This window comes from Carassius auratus, chromosome 44 (assembly GCF_003368295.1).
Source record: "Carassius auratus strain Wakin chromosome 44, ASM336829v1, whole genome shotgun sequence".
Lineage (NCBI taxonomy): Eukaryota > Metazoa > Chordata > Actinopteri > Cypriniformes > Cyprinidae > Carassius > Carassius auratus.
This window is the reverse complement of record NC_039286.1, coordinates 1,910,118-1,929,639: the sequence shown is the minus strand read 5'-3', so window position 1 is coordinate 1,929,639 and position 19,522 is coordinate 1,910,118. Positions and strand designations below refer to the sequence as shown.

General features: G+C 35.8%; 1 protein-coding gene across 1 annotated transcript; it reads left to right on the top strand.

The window, feature by feature from the left end:
- Positions 1–1,173: 1,173 nt before the first annotated feature.
- LOC113062083 (pleckstrin homology domain-containing family O member 1-A-like) lies at positions 1,174–16,957 on the top strand. The gene is made up of 6 exons (XM_026231637.1): positions 1,174–1,434; positions 3,445–3,591; positions 7,579–7,719; positions 8,081–8,185; positions 13,872–13,973; positions 15,720–16,957. Exons 1-6 carry the CDS (start codon positions 1,408–1,410, stop codon positions 16,797–16,799), a joined length of 1,602 nt encoding a protein of 533 aa, XP_026087422.1. The 5' UTR covers positions 1,174–1,407; the 3' UTR covers positions 16,800–16,957.
- The last annotated feature ends 2,565 nt before the right edge of the window (positions 16,958–19,522 follow it).

Sequence of the window (19,522 nt, the reverse complement as noted above, 5' to 3'; positions counted from 1 at the left end):
CCTAAATCACATCCATTAATCCCCACCATCAGCCAGAGTACCAGCAGACCTGAACCACTTAATGGCTTTACTGCATCAAGCACACAATTTGCTGTGTATGGATAAAGAGAGAAAAAAAGAAAGAATAAAACGTTAAAGATTGCTTGTGAGATAATATCACACTTGATCTGTTGAACTGAAATTCACATAAATACATTGGAACAAAAATCAGGTAAAAGATCCATTTGTTATTTACAGATTTGGGTAAAATAAATCTCTAAAACTATTCTAGGCAAATGTAGAATGCTTTGTCAACTCGAGGGAAACATTTCTTGCTCTGTTTTAGAATCATGTGGTCAGTTAATGTAGACAGAGAAGAAGCATAGAAAACATTCTGAATATGTTCTTTTTCAGAGCATAGAAGGGAATATCCAAATCCCATATGTTCTTGAGCTACATAACACGATTATGTATTTTGCTTTTATTTTTAATATTCAGATCTATGCTCTCATTTGATGTCATTTTTACTTTTGCCACAACTGGCACACATTTCTATTTAGATTTACTGAAACAAAACTGCTGCGTGAGAGTTTAGTAAAGAACTTGTCACATCTCTCTCAAGGTAGGTCAGTGAAACCTGCTATTATTATTAATTTCAGCAGAATTTAAAGTTAATCAGTTATGTAGAAGTGATGCATAAAACATATAAAAATTGAGTACATGTAATATTTTTAAACTTGCCATGCCTGCGATTTAAGAAAAAATATATTTTCCTCAATATGCCAATGTTGTTTCATTGTGTTCACCTGATACCTAACAGTTATTACAAATAATGATTTTGACATTTTAATTAACAAAAATATTCTAACATATGGATAAATCTTAATATCTAAAAGTGTGGAAAACTATGGACAACGTTTGTTTGTGATACAATAGCCCCACTTTCCTCCACATTGTTTCTGAATGCCAGTTATTCACTTCTAGCTTTGTAGATACCAAAACATAAAACATAACATGGCCTGTGAATTCATTAGGTTACAAATAAACAGTTATATTGATTATCACTGAAAATAATATATTTTGCTATACACTGATTTGCATTGTGTTTAGCTTGTTGAGAGGGAAAAAGCCACTGAAGCTCAATGTGCAGCGACAGTTGTGCTCGTTCAGTAGATGGAGCAGTCGAGCTCTACAAACGAGAGAAGCACAGCAGCTCAGGGACTCACCCAAGCCAATGGAGAGAGAGTCTGTGCCCGCGGTTTGCAAACCGTCAGTGTAGAAACTGGCAGTCAACCAGCACCTCATCCCATCTATAGCACCTGCACGCGGCAAATCACAGCTGAAGATAAACAAACACATCTCCGTTTCTTCTAGAAAGCGGGACAGATCGCGGGATATACTTCGGAAAAGACACATTTTACGAACAGAATGAAGAAAAGCCATTTGGTTAAAAGGGTGAGAATTTCATCACTCAATGATGGTGGTTTTGATTTTGAATGCTGATCATTTAAAAGTTTAATTGAACAGTGACTGAATGTACAGCACAATTGTTTGTGTTGTGTTTAACGTTAGTATTTTGTGCTTCTGTAAATTAATTTAACAAAGACCCCTTTGTTATGAAACGCCGAATGTGAGACCGTTACACTTCATTATTATGCTGTTGTCACTCATTTAATTGACACATCTTTTATTCTGTTTAACAGAATATTTAATTAGCCACACCCTTAATTGACTAACTGACAGTAAATCTTTTTGGGATATGTATACCCCTTAAATGATAGACGGCGGTAGAGTCAAATTTGACTTTTATTAGGATGCAATATATCAGGCCGTTTTAATATTATAGACTACAAAAACAGATTCATATTTATTTCTTTAAAGGGGGGGTGAAATGCTCGTTTTCACTCAATATCCTGTTAATCTCGAGTACCTATAGAGTAGTACTGCATCCTTCATAACTCCAAAAAGTCTTTATTTTTATTATATTTATAAGAGAAAGATAGTCTGTACCGATTTTTCCCGGAAAAACACGAGCGCCTGGAGGCGTGACGTGTGGGCGGAGCTAAAGAATCACGAGCGCCAGTAGGCTTTTGAGTTGAGAGCATGTGGAAGCTGTGACACAGATCCAGAGGCTGAAATTTAACAAGAGCAGCATCAGCAAAGGCGGTATGCTATGTGGTATGTACTGAAACTGTATATATTTGCTTAGCGGTTTTGGAAAATGACTAAGTTCCACTTTATGTCGTCTTTTTTTTATTTATTTTTTTTAAGCTGTACATGTGGAAAGTGCAGTTTGATGACAACATCGCATGTTGTTTACTTGATGTGCTTACGCCGCTGATAGCTAAGTTAACAACACAGAGATATTTGAAGCAGTTTTACTCACCGCATGTGGTTCCAACACACAATCGTGACCCTTTTCCGTTGGGACTGCATTATCCTTAAGAAATAAACGACGTGCAATCCAAAATGCAGGGAACAAACAAAAACACTTGCACAACTCCGTTGATGCTCTGTAAAAATAAACTCAAAAACTCAAAACTCAAAAAATGCTCAGCCTCTCTCTGCTCTGCTATATGGGAGCGCGCGCTCACATAGGACCCATATAAGGAAATTCCGCTCCATCTAACGTCACACAGAGCCATACTCGAAAAAAACTTTCCGAAACTTGTGACAAACCGGAAGAGGTTTTTTTGGAACAAAAATACTCCTTCAAACGTACAACTTAATTTTTGAAACTTTGTCCATGTTTAGCATGGGAATCCAACTCTTTAACAGTGTAAAAAACTCAGTATGCATGAAATAGCATTTCATCCCCCCTTTAATCGAATTTTGTTTTTTGTATAATTGTTACTAGTAAGTAATCCTACTGTCTTTTTAAATGTACAGGCTACTTTTAGTGCTTATTACTATAGGGAGTCCAATTTAATTAGACATTCGGCACTAGTCTATTTCCTACTAGTCACTCATTAGTAGGGTCCAGTTTTAGTAGTACTTATTAGATAATATTAACTATTCAAGACACTAATATGTAATCTAGCGTAATATATGACACTAATATGAATTCCAATTGTGTAACTTTTCTCACTAGTCACAATTGTTTTTTGCTTGCAAATGACAGTAAATGGTTCAGTTAAAAAATCTTTTCTAGATTATAAATGTAACTAGTAAAACATTTTATATGCACTAGTAAAGCTACTGACAAAACTGGTTCTAGTAACTAGTAAGAGTGCTAAGTGTTTGAATATGTCATGAGACCTACAAGGACTTATTAGTTAAAATACTAGTGAAAAAGAGGCCAGTTACTATTGGAAGAGTTTCTAATAGTTCTATTAATAAAAAATAAGTATTAATATCACAGATCCGGAATAAATGTTATGATTTAGCACTTTAGCACTTTTTGAACTCAAATACTATTATGTAAGACGGGCGACACATTAACCGGGTCATTGTTGACACACTCAGGGTCTTCAGGATCTCAACCAGACATCTTCCCAACCAGACAAAGTAGGCTGGATCCGCAGGTTCAGTGGCAAAGGAATATTTAGGGAAATATGGCGAAATCGCTTTGTGATGCTTAAAGGAGATCATCTGTACATCTTTGAAAAAGAGGTGAGTTACTAAGATTTTAGTGTCAAAACATGCATAATCATAATGATTTCATGCTTAAAATGATGCATCAAAACAATGAGGGACATTTTCCAAAAGTGTCAGATTTCCAAAAGTATACCATGTCAAATATAGTGATTATATAGTGAGTTATGAATGTTAATAATTAATGTTTGCCAAAACCTCCTGCCCTTGATATAAAATTAATCAAAGTAGTCTTTTTGACAAGCTATCATTTGCTAAAGAGTATTATATAAACACTGAAAAGTTTAACTCAGCATGTGAACCTGTGCTTGTGTCATGGACTTTGTGTCAGTGCCTGTACCAAAGATCCCTGAAGGTTCTGGAAGTTGCTTACAGACATTCAATTGAATTTAATTTCCTGTTCATTGTAGGAGCAACAAATCTTTACAACTGAATCATTTGATCACTTGAAGCATGTGTAAAGAGGAATGGTTGTAATTTTCATGGAAGTGTAGCAGCTTTCTTCTGTCACTGCCTGTAGGCTTTCATCAGTTTCACAGAACCATCACAGAACAGCATACCATGATGGAAAACTACTGTATACAGCTGTGCCCTGCTTTGTGACATAAGCGATATGCCGCATATGCCTTATTCGCACAGCTGCTGTCTTTTGAGTGACATTGTTATTTACACTAAAAGTATCAAGAGTCAAGACCCAGCTGCTTCTGAGCATCCCCAGTGAGCGAGAGAGACACTAAATCCAGTGTCACACCATCATAAGATACTGGCCATGAAAAAAAAAACACTCTCAGGCCCTCCAAGATGTTGATAAGTTTGTTTTATTAATCAGAACAGATTTAGAGAAATTATATCACTCGCTCACCAATGGATCCTTTTCAGTGAATAAGTGTTATAACGATAGTCCAAACGGCTGATAAATACATCACAATAATTCTGATGACTCCAGTCCATCAATTAATCTTATTAATAGTCTTAACGGTGCACATTTCTCTCCTAATTTAAACTTTTCACTGGAGAAAGCAACATTATGGATAGTCAGTTGGAACCATATAAACCCAATACGTTAACAAATTTATTGATGAATTTGTTTCTAAAAACAGAGCTTTTCACTTAACAAGATGATAATTGTCTTGAACTCAAGTTGTGTGGATTACTTGTGGGTCATTGGGATGTTTTTATCAGCTGTTTGGTCTCTCACTTTGATGGCTCCCATTCACTGCACAGGTTCCATTGGTGAGCAAGTGATGTTCATCATATTTTCTTCATATTTTCACAGTGTATCCCTGTTATTCAGTGGAACTAAAGTTGTAAAATGAGACAGAACAGATTATTATTATTCTGTGTACCTACTTCAGCCTTGTGAATTCTTCCTCTGGTCAGACAAGCAAGGTTATTTATATAAAACCAGAATACATTGGCAGCAGGTTGCATCAGTCTGAGGATGTGCACTACAGGTCTGTCCTCTAGTGACTGCTGCTTGCCTTCAGGTCGTGTGTGTTGTTTGCCCTGGCTGTTTATAGTGCATAAATATGGCATTATGCACCGCTGCACTTGACTTTCCTTCAGTGCTCTAGGTAGACCTGTTCTTTCCAGAATAATGACACTTGACATAACTCTTTATAATTGATCTCACTCATATAGCATAGTGAGGTACACCTCATGCAACATGAGTTGTAAAGTCTGCGATCCTTTCTGACTCCCAAGTGAAACATTTGAAGTGTAGATGCAGATATGTAGGCAGCTGAGCATCTATAACTGTGTTCAAATTGTTTCTTTTCAAGTTCACATTTGTATCAGTGTTTTTTTTTACATCAGTTTGTACATCTTTTACATCAACATTTTTCATGCTTGTTGTTGATATATACACACTATTAACAGCAATTATTATATGATTGCATAGTAAGTAGCAATATTTGTTAGTTCTGTATGTTGTTTCAGGGATAGCATCATCTGGGGTCATCTGAGGTGTCAGCATCATCTCTTCTCAGGTGTTCTGGATCCAGACTGATGCTTGTGTCAATCCTATTTACGGCAAAAAAATAGACCCATAATTAGTGTTTCTGCTGTTCAAACCAAGTTAAATTAATTAGTTTAACCCAAGCTAACGTTAAACTAATAAAGACTCATAGAAGTAAACTGGGCAAGTTATTGCAGTGTTATATTCCTGTTTAACACACTGTAGACTCCTTACATCCTGAGACAGATTTTACAGTCATATGGTATGGCTTTATAAATACCACTTCACAATGCCTTGAAAACCAACTCTACTCTGAATTTCAGGGAAAAAAAGCATCAGGATAATGTAATATTCATAGGAGTACTCTTACAGAGGCTGCATTTTAGTCCTTACATCTTGTTGTGGATGGAGTTACCTTCTTCAGAATGAAGATGGTTGGTTAGTGGGTTATTTTTGGAGGTGGTTAATCCAGAGATCAGGATGGCCCCCTGAAGGGAACGTGCTGTGCCAACACTGGAGGAGTGAAATATTTATGTGGTGAAGAGAGGCCAGGCTTTTTTCCACCAGGGGTCTTTTGCCCAATATTAGCATTACTAGTACGCTCTTTCTCAGAGTGTGCGCTCACTCACATTAAAATGTGTGACCCCAGGAGGCATACAGTTACACAGATTTATCTAAATTGCACTTGTTATTGTAAAACTGGTTGTTTTGTAAATTACGTTAGTAAACATGACCTAAATATGATATTGTAGAGTCATATAATGAACAGGCTGGTTTGCTTGTGCTTGCTGTTTGATCTATGATCACTTTGGTCTTTGCACTTTAATCTCAAACTCACTGACATCAAATTCCTTTGTTGCGTATTTCCGTTGTATTGGTGAATGCTTGGTAACCATGCAGGATGACCCAAAATGTCTTTTTTTTTTTTTTTTTGCTCTGTGTGACATAACATAATGTGTGCTAATATCTAGCATTGCATTTTTGTGTTTGTCTCAGCAAAAACCCTTGTGACCTTTATTGTGGCTCTATGGAATTTAAAGTCCTACTGTGGGTTTTTTCCCCCTCAAGTTCAGTGAAATTGAAAAATCTTTGACAACAGTCAGCTATAATGAGGACTGACCTGTCTTAAAATGAGGCATTTTAACAGATGGGTCACTGGTTGAATAAACAGAGGAGGAGCTGAACTAACTGAAAACAGTTTGGGACATCTGTCTTTATTTCTGATGAAAAAGAACACCAGTCACAATCCTTTTCTTTTAATATTTGGCATCAATCAAGAATATATTCTGAGCATGTCTTGGTTATATACATGTGTGAGGTTTGTTTTGTTCTTGACATTTTTCATCATATGGAACATGGTGATCATAAGAGATGAAAAAAAAAAGACATGAAAAAAATCTTACTGATCCAGAGTCACATTTTATTATACAGTTAATAAGACTGCACAAAGTAAAAAATAAAGCTACAAAAACAGTTTTTCATGCAGATTCTCTTGGAAAATTACTAATTTTTTTTATAATTAGCATAAATGAGCAATTATGAGCAATTAAGTTGTCAATGAGAGGTATAGCCTAGTTGCAGTTGTTGGAAATAAGCAATAATGAGAAATATAGTTAATTGACTTTTCTTTTGGCTTTAAGTTGGAAACTGTTTTCCATTCCTAGATTAGTTACTTTACTTTAAGTTACGTTAAAACAGTTAAACATGCTTTCCATTGTGTTCTGTTGTTGTCCAGAAACATAACATACAAAATATATTTAGTCGTATAGGCTATGTTCTATGAATTGTTCATATATCCTTAAATAGGAGTACAAATGTTTTTTGATTTAGTGTTCTGTCAGCATATATTGAGCCCATAATGATCTCACAGCAGTGTTTTGTTGAACTAATTAATGCTGTCCTTGGAGCTGTCCATGATTCACTGTTGTCTGCACAGTTGGCCTGGAAAAGGACTGCTGGTGATTTCAGTTATTGATAGCAATAGTTTGTAGCTTCAGGCCTGGTGATGGCCTGTGTCTGTGTGCTGATGCTGCTGTTCTTGTGTCCAGATGAAGAATGATGGGAAGACTCATGAAGTGTTTGACCTGGCACAGTACGAGCGCTCAGAGGAACTGCGAAATGTCCAGAGCCACAGTAAGAAGAATCACAGTAAATTCACCCTGCTCCGGTGCCAACATCCTGGAAACAAGGTAAGAACAAAACATTGTGATGTTATGGGTTAACAGTGTACAATTCACTCGGTACCTCTTTTTACTTTTGTGAGGTCTGATTTTAACCAGTTCCTTAATTTATTGCAAATATGAATCTGTGTCAGTCAACATCAAAGTTCTTTTCGATGAAAATTTGAAAGGGATCATATCCTGCATAACTTCACAAACATTAAGATTTAGCAATAAGCAACTGATTCTTTAAAGAAAAGATCAAGGAAAAATGTTCTTTTTATTTTTTCACAAATTTTGAAAATTCTAAATACCACCATCATTCATTTCAATCATTTCAAAAATGAAAATCTTTGATAGTCAATATTTTTATATATTTTTACTCCATTAGAGCCCCAGTCTTGTATTTCTGGCCGTCAGTCCAGAGGAGAAGGAATCTTGGATCAATGTATTAAACACTGCTATTACCAGAGCTAAGAATCGTGTGCTGGATGAGGTGACTACAGACATTTCATATATTCTTTATTTATTCCTTGCTTTTTAATGCTCTTCTTCCCACCTATATTTTAGCTTTCCACTCCTGCAGTCTCTTCCCACATTCTTCCCTTTCATTAGTCATTTTCCTGCCATTATTTTGGTTTTGAACTTTTAGAAAACTTTAAATGTATTTATTTCACAAAAGTAATAAATGTAGAAAATATTATTATTATATTATTATTATTTATTTATTTATTTTTAGATACCCATGAAAAACATTTCAGCTAAGCACTGTTAAACCAGCTATATTATTATACTGTATTGTATATTATTATTATACACACAACTCTGTGTGTGTGTATGTGTGTGTATATATTTATATATATATATATATATATATATATTATATACATATTTAAAATTAAATTTATGCATTTAGCAGACACTTTTATCTTTTATGTGTGTGTGTGTGTGGTTGTGTATGTGTATGTATGTATGTATGTATGTATGTATGTATGTATGTATGTATGTATGTATATATATATATATATATATATATATATATATATATATATATATATATATATATATATATATATATATATATAGACGGTTTCATCGGGCGCACGCGCCTGGACCTAAGTTAACTTCCCGTCTGTGTTATATCGGTCTGGCTGCGGTGCCTTCTACAAACACAGTTAAAGCCAAGGTGATGAGTAGACTGAAGTTGGGCTCAGGTGGTTGTGCTGCGGGATGTGTTTCCCATACATTTATTTATTTTTGGAGACTCGCCACAATTTTAAAACTGATCGATTTTCAAAAAGGCTTTGTTAAATAAACACGAGGAACGTAACATTACGTAACGTACTGCACGTTTAATAATAATAATAATTCCTTACATTTATGTTTAAATATCAAAACGAGGCACGGGTGTTTTTATATCGCTGTATTTCTGAAAGAAGACTTGCATGTTATATGCCTGATAAAGCAGCGTGAGAGCGTACCAGCTCTGCTTCGTTTACAGCTGTTACTGGGGAAACCTCTATTTCTCGCGCTTTATGTCTATGCTTTAAAACATCTCCTGCTGGCAAAGAATGAATTTGCATTTTCATTAAGTCCGCCTGATCCACGCAGCAAACATATTTTGTTTGTTATCAAAAAATATCTACTCTAGAGGGACTTGACTGTTGTTATTGATTCTATTTGGAGTCTATCGGAAGTTAAGTTAGGTCCACAAAAGCGCTCACGCGCATTAACGTTTGTTTATGTTAATGCCGTTGAAACCGTCTATATATATATATATAAATTACATTTATGCATTTAGCGGACGCTTTTATCCAAAGTATTCAGGCTATCAATCGAACCCCCAACCTTGCGCTTGATAACACAGTCCTCTACCACTTGAGCTACAGGAACACTTTATATATATATATATATATATATTAAGATTGGGTTCAGTAAGAGTTTTTATAAGTACACCTTAAAGCACAATAAAGTTTTCATGCACTATATTTTAAGTGTTCTGAAGCCATCTCACAGTTTAATGTGAGGTACAGGTAAATATTTAAGTCAAGTTCACATCAAATCTTCTCTTCGCTGCGGCTGTCAGTCATCCTCCATTCAGCATTCAAACTGTGTAATGCGTTCGGTAATGACAGTGAAGATGAAACTCTTTCCAAGATGATTAAATGTTCAGTATGTTGCAGTATTTTTAATCTTTAAATAAAGATAAGTGGTTTTGCATAAAAGGAATTTATCTTGCTGGAGTTTTGTACGGTTTCTAAATCGTGTAAATTTCTCTCGGATATCTGGTTGGATCACAAGACTGGAGTAGAGAGCACTATGAATTATTCATCACAAGCACAGTAACTGAAATTTAAACTGTTAAAAAGACAAGGCAAACACACATATTTAATACACTACTCCTCTATAATCGCTTCACTTTGTGCTTTGAACCTCGTTGTGCATAAGCGTTTTGCGCCGCTCTGTATTTGGAGCCTTTATTATTATAATACTTTTGCACAATAAAAAATTATTAATAGTTAAAATTACTATTAATTTGCACTGATTATTTTTCTATAGTAACTTTTGCTACTGGATTATCCATTAACCTAGTTTATATCGGTATCGGCAGATACTCAGAATTTTTGGTATTGGATCATTATTGGTTTTGAAAAAGTGGTATTGAACCAGCCCTATTATTATATTTTATTATTATACACACAACTTTGTGTATATATATATATTTATTTATTTATTAAGATTGGGTTCAGTAAGATTTTTTTATGTAAGAAATTAAGTCAACTGGAGGTAAGTTGAAGAACCCATGTGCAGTTTATTTAGACTTGACTTATGGATTTGAACAGGCACACAAACTCACCAGATTACACTAAACAAAGCCAGACAATGGACAATAAAACATGAGGGCTATATACAGTGGGTACAGAAAGTATTTAGACCTCCTTAAATTTTTCACTCGGTTATATTGCAGCCATTTGCTAAAATCATTTAAGTTCTTTTTTTTTCTCATTAATGTACACACAGCACCCCATATTGACAGAGAAAACAGAATTGTTGACATTTTTGCACATTTATTAAAAAAGAAAACCTGAAATATCACATGGTCCTAAGTATTCAGACCTTTTGCTCGTTATTTAGTAGAAGCACCCTTTTGATCTAATACAGCCATGAGGCTTTTTGGGAAAGTTTTTCACACCTGGATTTGGGGATCCTCTGCCATTCCTCCTTGCAGATCCTCTTTAGTTCTGTCAGGTTGGATGGTAAACGTTGGTGGACAGCCATTTTCAGGTCTCTCCAGAGATGCTCAGTTGGGTTTAAGTCAGGGCTCTAGCTGGGCCATTCATGAACAGTCACAGAGTTGTTGTGAATCCACTCCTTCGTTATTTTAGCTGTGTGCTTGGGGTCATTGTCTTGTTGGAAGGTGAACCTTCGGCCCAGTCTGAGGTCCTGAGCACTCTGGAGAAGGTTTTCATCTAGGATATTCCTGTACAAGGATGCATTCATCTTTCCCTCAATTGCAACCAGTCTTCCTGTCCCTGCAGCTGAAAAAAAAACCCATAGCATGATGCTGCCACCACCATGCTTCACTGTTGTATTGCTTAGAATTAAGGCCAAAAAGTTTTATCTTGGTCTCATCAGACCAGAAAATCCTTCTGGTGTTTTTTGCAAACTCCATGGGGCCTTTCATGTGTCTTGCACTGAGGAGAGGCTTCTGTCGGGCCACTCTGCCATAAAGCCCCGACTGGTGGAGGGCTGCACTGATGGTTGACTTTCTACAATTTTCTCCCACCTCCCGACTGGATCTCTGGAGCTCAGCCACACTGATCTTTGGGTTCTTCTTTACCTCTCTCACCAAGGCTCTTCTCCCCCGATAGCTCAGTTTGGCCGGACGGCCAGCTTATATAGACAGGTGTGGGGCTTTCCTAATCAAGTCCAATCAGTTTAATCAAACACAGCTGGACTCAGATGAAAGGTTTTCATCTAGGATATTCCTGTACAAGGATGCATTCATCTTTCCCTCAATTGCAACCAGGTCTTCCTGTCCCTGCAGCTGAAAAAAAAACCCATAGCATGATGCTGCCACCACCATGCTTCACTGTTGTATTGCTTAGAATTAAGGCCAAAAAGTTTTATCTGGTCTCATCAGACCAGAAAATCCTTCTGGTGTTTTTTGCAAACTCCATGGGGCCTTTCATGTGTCTTGCACTGAGGAGAGGCTTCTGTCGGGCCACTCTGCCATAAAGCCCCGACTGGTGGAGGGCTGCACTGATGGTTGACTTTCTACAATTTTCTCCCACCTCCCGACTGGATCTCTGGAGCTCAGCCACACTGATCTTTGGGTTCTTCTTTACCTCTCTCACCAAGGCTCTTCTCCCCCCGATAGCTCAGTTTGCCGGACGGCCAGCTCTAGGAAGGGTTCTGGTCGTCCCAGACTTCTTCCATTTAAGGATTATGGAGGCCACTGTGCTCTTAGGAACCTTAAATGCAGCATACATTTTTTTTTTGTAACCTTGGCCAGATCTGTGCCTTGCCTGAGCTCTTCAGGCAGTTCCTTTGACCTCATGATTCTCATCTGCTCTGACATTCACTGTGAGCTGTAAGGTCTTATATAGACAGGTGTGGGGCTTTCCTAATCAAGTCCAATCAGTTTAATCAAACACAGCTGGACTCAGATGAAGGTGTAGAATCATCTCAAGGATGATCAGAAGAAATGGACAGCACCTGAGTTAAATATATGAGTGTCACAGCAAAGGGTCTGAATACTTAGGACCATGTGATATTTCAGTTTTTCTTTTTTTAATAAATCTGCAAAAATGTCAACAATTCTGTGTTTTTCTGTCAATATGGGGTGCTGTGTGTACTGAGGAAAAAAAAGAACTTAAATAATTTTAGCAAATGGCTGCAATAAAACATTTAAGGCGTGGTGTTGGCGCAGTGGATAAGACACATGCCTTTGGTGTGAGAGACCCCGGTTCGAATCCACTGTGAGACACCACTGTGTCCCTGAGCAAGACACTTGACCCCTAGTTGCACAGATAGCTCAATGCAGCGCTGCTTCAAGACGAACACACAGAACAGAACCAAATCACATGACCAAATCAACCAATGACAACATGCCACATTCACAAGGTGAGCACATGGCAAGATCACATGAATACAATGAACATGAAACAAAACCCAAAACCAACATTACAGAAATGAAAGGTGGAATAGGTGATTGTCTTCAGAAACATTTTTGTTACGATTGGTTAAAGTCTCTTCACATCCCAATAGCAATCAAGTGGTAAAAGTGTGACACATGATGTATTGAAGTAATGCTGTCTCTGGTCATCTAGTCTGTGCGCATTCATATGTTCAGGAGGCATGGCTTTGGACAGCTATTTGCGGGGAGGGTGGAATGTACGTATGCTTCAGTGCTATCAGGCTAAAGTTAGCATTTTCCAACAAGTCCTACTGCACCTTTAACATTTGTATTCAGCAAGAATGTATTAATTGATGAATTAAAGACTTAAATAATTCACTATTTCAAATACATGCGATTCTTTTGAGCATTCTATTTATCAAAGCACTTACGGTTTTAAAGATTGATAATAAGAAATGTTTCTTGAACACAAAATCAGCATATTAGTTTTCTGATGGATAGTTTGACAATGAAAACTAAAGTATTGACTGCTGAAAGTTCAGCCGCCATCAAAAGTAATAAATTACATTTTAAAACAGATTAAAATAGAAAACGTTTTTCATAATATTACTATTTTTACTGTATATTTGATCAAATGCAGCCTTGAGCATAAGAGACTTATTTTCATAATCTTCTTTATAAACCACAATAATTCAAAGTAGCTTCTTGTATTTCACTGAAACTGTTAACAAACTTTATTTGTAGGAAAAGATTTCACAAGTTCTTGTTTTCACTTGTAAAATCACTGCATTTCATATACCAGAAACCACTGTGAATTTAACATCATCTGGATATAGCACATTCTATTTCTAAATCTGCAAATTCATTTTCACACCAAAAACTGCTGGATTAAACAGAGATGAAAGTGAGACTAATTAACATTAGGTGTCATATAGTTCATTTTTGTTGTGTAAATTAGAATCCAAATAAGGCCTCTGAAAATGACTGTGTTAATATAGTAAAAGTGATCTCAGCTCCAGTTTTGTCTCGTTTTCTTCTGCAGGTGATGTTTGAGGAGGAGAGTCCTCTGGCTCACCCCACACGCGATAGGGCCAAGATCCCACTTGGGCGCCGTTTGCCCACGCGGGGTCATCTCATGTCTGTGGTGGGTGGCTTTCTTGTTTTGACTTTGATTCAGATGACTGTTGTTGTTTATCTGTTTATACTATTGTGCGCCAGTGGAAATGTATGGACTTCATGGCACTAGGTATAGTTTGGTGCAGTATTGATGAAACTTATATGCAGCTATTTATAACTTGCCTGCATAACAGATAATCCAGAAAAGTCTACTGAAACTATTTAAAAGTATTTTTCCTTATTTAACAAGTTTTACACATAAACCTTTAATGTAAATGTGTAGCCTACTGTATATGTGAGTGAGTGTGTTTGTCTAAAATGAAAGCTTACCTTTCAGCTATATCTCTCTGACTAGGATTCTGTTATTTGATTTATCTGCCGTTTTACATCTAAATTGTCAAAATATGTTTTATGACCTCCTAATAAACATTTAGATTTTTTTTTTTTAAAGAAAGTTTTTATTATTTGTCTTTATTCTGTAAGGATTCGTTAAACTCAGACAAATGCTGCTCTTTTTGAACTTTTTATTAATCAAAGAGTCCTTTTTAATGTACTCAACCATTCAAAAGTTTGGGTAAGTAATATGTGTTTAAAGAAATTAATACTTTTATTCAGAAAAGAGCAAATATGCATTTAAGTTGATTAGAAGTGCCAGTAAAGATTTAAATAATTTTACAAATGATTTTTATAAATAAATTCTGTTCTTCAGATTTTTCTAAAAATATTATGCAGCACGACTTTTTTCAACATTGATAATAATATGTGATGATAATAATGTTTCTTGAGCAGCAAATCAGTAGAATGATTTCTGAAGGATCATGTATAATGATACTTAAAATACAACTTTATCACAGGAATAAATAAAAAATTTGAATGTATTTAAATAGTGAACATTTCTTTTAAATTGTAATATGCAAAAGTATTTTTTGTTTACTGTATTTTTGAAATTCGGCCTTGCTGAGAAAAAATCTTACTTATCCCAATCCTTTTACATTTACAGAAATTTGGTTTCATATTTTTACATTAATACATACATTTTTTGAATGAATCTATAAAACGGACTTAGGGTTGCAAAATTCTGGGAATTTTCAAGACTGCAAACTTTCCATGGGAATTAACAGCAATATATGGGAATTAATGGGAATAAACTGGAAATTAGCAAAATTGCAGGAACTGGAGACTTAAATGTAGTTGATAAAAAAATCTTGCAGCATAATCTTGGATTAAACAACCTGATTTAATGCAATTTCAGTTAAATATCTACCCTACACACTGCTCAATCACATGCACACAGCACACCCCCTACATGCACTGTGCTTTCCTCCATAACATGATAATTTGATAATCCAGCACACAAAATATCAAAATGTCAATCTTGGTACGTATTTATGTAAATTACATTAATATTACAAAACATTTTTTTTTACATTTCTTGTGCTGTGTGTAATTTGCTGTGCAACTAAATTATGCTATACCATTGTAAAAACAAACCAGACTGGAACAAACATTTAGGTGAAATAATAAGAAAACACTTATTTTTATCAATTTATTTGATCAAAAACACAGAACACATTAGTTATATTGCACAGTATTTCTGGTATTACAATTTAAAATATTTTTTTCTCTTTTAATATATTTTAAAATGTAATGTTTTTTTCTGTGATGCAAAGCAGAATTTTTAATATCATTACTCCAGTCTGCTTCTTTAACAGAAAAACCAAAACAATATATATATATATAATATGTATATATGTTTCTTGCTTTCCTATTTTAGACCTCTGCCTCCTCTGATGGAATGCTGACACTGGACTTGGTGAATGAGGTGGACACTGGTTTGCCTGATGATGATCTCAGACGGGAAAAGCTGGCACCAAGCCATCCACGCGCTGGCACTGATGTGTCCAGGCCGTCGGCCTCTGTTACAGATGGCAAGGTGAAAACCAGCAGCTTGCCACGCAGGAACGAGTTCTCCTGGATCTGTGAAAACCACCCTTACACACCTCAAAACGAGAAGAAGTTAGCTCAGGGTCGTAACCGATGTGCTTCAATGGATGACACTCTGTCCCGAGGAGAGAGAAAACCAAAGAAGAAGAATGGGCTCCAGGCAACGCTGTCCCAGAGTCCCACGAGCCACCTGCAGGATCTGATAAGCCAGCGGCTGCAGAAGACTCAAGAGCTGTTAGCTGAGATTCAGGAACAGGAACCCCATCGGAGCAGAATGGGATCTTACCCCTACTTAAGAGGCATTGACTCCCCTCGTCTGCGCAACCTCAAGGGCTCTGACTCACCTCACTCCAAGGGCTCAAGCTCACATAATTCACCCCAAAGCAAAGGCACAGACTCACCCTCAGTAAGGGCAAAAGATTCACCTGGTTCCAAAGGGAAAGAATCGGCACATGTGAAGTCCAAGGACTCGCCCCGTTTTCAGTCATCCAAATCCCCTCATTACAAGAGCGCACTTCGCTCAAAGAGCATTGATTCACCTGATTCAAAAGAATCAAGTTCACCCCACTGGAAATGCATCGATCTGACCGACAATAAAGGTTCAGACTCACCTCTATCCACTGGCTCAAACTCGCCCTATATGAAATCTACAGACCCTGCTTTTTTTCGGATCTCTTACTCGCCCCATTTGAGGAAGGGTACTGATTCTCCCCTCAGTGAAGCTGTGGACTGGGACAGCAGGAGGCCAGCAGCTGAGCGGCTCTTACAAGAGGCCATTTCCTCTTGGCGAGAAGCTAGAGAGGTTCTGGCTGAGGTAAAGGAGCTACAAGCCAGACAGCAACGGGTAGAGCACCGAAAAACTGGAATACCCACAACACCCGCACAGATTCGCAAGCAGAAAAGCCCCTGACCGAATCTTCAGTCAATCATTATGCTTTCTAATACTTGTGAGCCTTCCCTACAATGAATGCAAGGAAGGAGAACAATAGATGGAACTTTCCAGCGCAAACCAGTGTTCTGTTTTATCTCAGTCTATTGTTTTTATATGAACTGTTGTTCCTCTAACACCTCAACCCTTTGTCTTTGCACTTTGACTCTTTCAGGGCTGTACTTCTTCTATTTGCACTGGTAATGTATAATGTTACTCATGAATAAACTGGTTTATGATCTGCTTTTTGCAACAAAAAAAAGCTCAGGTGAAAAAAAAAATTATTTGAGGAGTGGAATGTTAAGCTTTGTGTGGAAAAACGTGTTTCAGGTAAAGGTTAAAAGTGGACTTAAGACCCAAATGCATTTTGGAAAGTCGATACTGCGCAGGTAGATTAATTTATCATTTTTATTAGCGTTTAAAAATATTCATATATTTTCCCCAAAAGTTACTAAATGGACACATTTAAAAAAAACTATTTTTCTTGCTGCATCAAACTAATACAGAAAATGTTATTGATAGCGGTGGATAATGATACAGTTTTCAATATACAAGCTTTTGATTCCATAAAGTTTTTGATTCGATTTCAATTAATTTGGTCCACTTGGCTTGCATATTATTATATTATTATTATTATATATACTGTTCCAATTCTTATGGAGGGCACTGTTTATTTATATATATATATATATATATATATATATATATATATATATATATATATATATATATATATATTTATTTATTTATTTATTTATTTAAATTCTCTCTCTGCTAATGATGTAAATTGTACAGCAACTTAAGGCTGATTCAAGAGTTAAGTCTTTTTGAACTGTTTATTGGAAGAATGACTCATCACTGGTCAGAAAGATAAACCGAAAAGCAGAAAGATATATATATATTTTTTTTTTCACGCAAATGTATATGCCCCAGAAACAGGCTTTGCTAGGTGAATCTAGCAAGTAACCGCTCTTACACTTAAATTGCATCATTCTAAGTTTAATTTTTCATAAGGCAGGTTGACCCCCTCATTTTAGAGGCCTGGTGTTGTTTTGAATAATTAATGTACTGCATTCCATCAAAGAATACCTATGAATAGGCCACATTGTGATTTTTAAGAAGCTACTTATTAGCATATTTTGTCTGTCTGGAGGAATGGTGAGGTCATACTTACAGGCCTGATCATCATTTACTGAAATGGTTTTGTGCCATCTAAAATAACTTACAGTCTATTATTGTAACAGAAAATGCCCTATATGATTAAAGCTTTTATTAGGAAATGCAAGTATTAGATTATGACTGTTCTGAAAGCCCAGACCTCATATTAGATAGACAAAATGAGCATAAATCATACACCACTAAATTAATGACTGACTCAGCTATCCAAAGAAGGCTTGACTTCAGCATGCCAGGTTTAACATGAAAAGCTTATTCACATCAATAAATGTATGGCCAATTAAACTGGTTTAAAGCCAAGTGAGGTGTAGTGTACAGCTTTTAACTACATCTACCACCTGCTTCTCACATGCTCTTTAACATTAAAGACATTTACTGATCCAGCATAACACAATTACCATAAAAGTGACATATTCTTATAATTTGACAAAACTAAAACAAAATTTTTCTTTATTCACTGCTCTGTATACATTCAAACTACCAGTCAAAGTTTTAAATAATCATAATTAACATTTTTTTATGTTTCTGAAAGAAGGCTCTTATACTCACCAAACTGCATTTATTTGATTAGAAAAATACAAATCACGAAACATTATTACATTTTATCCTTAATATATTTAAAAATGCAATTTATTCAGCAAGGAAGCATTATTCAATTTAAAAAAGTGACAGTAAAGACATTGATAATGTTACAAAGCAAAAAGAGGACAGTTTCGAATAAATGCTATTTTTAAACTTTCTATTCATCAAATAATCCTGAGAAGAAATGTATCACAGTCTCCACAAACATAAAGCAGTAAAAACAGTTTTCAGCACTGATAATAACCATTATTAATAAATGAGCACCAGTAATAATTAATAATAATTGAGCTCAAAATCAGAATATTGTAATGATTTCTAAAAGATTATGTGGCACTGTGTTTTTGATCTATTAATTGCAGGCTGTGTGTTATTAATTCAAAAACAACATTTTAAACCTTTGACCTGTATTTCATTATATTTTTTAATATAAAATTATATATAGCAAATGCAGAAATGCAGCACATCATTTACCACTTCTGTTCAGTGAAGCAGTAAATGCATTCAGTCTGAGTAACAGCCCTGTATACACTATACCATGTTAGTATTCATAGTGTACTCATGTGAAACATCACTGACACACTTTAGGGTATGATACAAAACGAGTCATCCTCTAGGCCCTGCTCCAATCCAGGATGAATCCAGTTCATTATGAGGAGCTTGAAAGTCTTATCATCAATATCTGTGGTATGGCTGCAATGCAAAATTTTGCTTTTATAAAGAGAAACTAATGGTTAAACTATCTCCGAGATCCACTCACTGACTCGCAATAGCCTGCAAACATTTCTAAAATGCATTTAGTATTCTTAATTTCATGTTGCAATATTACATTTCTTTTCATATGCTAACTAAAAAGTCTTAACTACTAAAAATGCAATCATTTTCATAACCTGGCAAAGCATGATTTTATTGTTTTGTTGAAACATTCTTCTTCAAATGCAACTATGTTA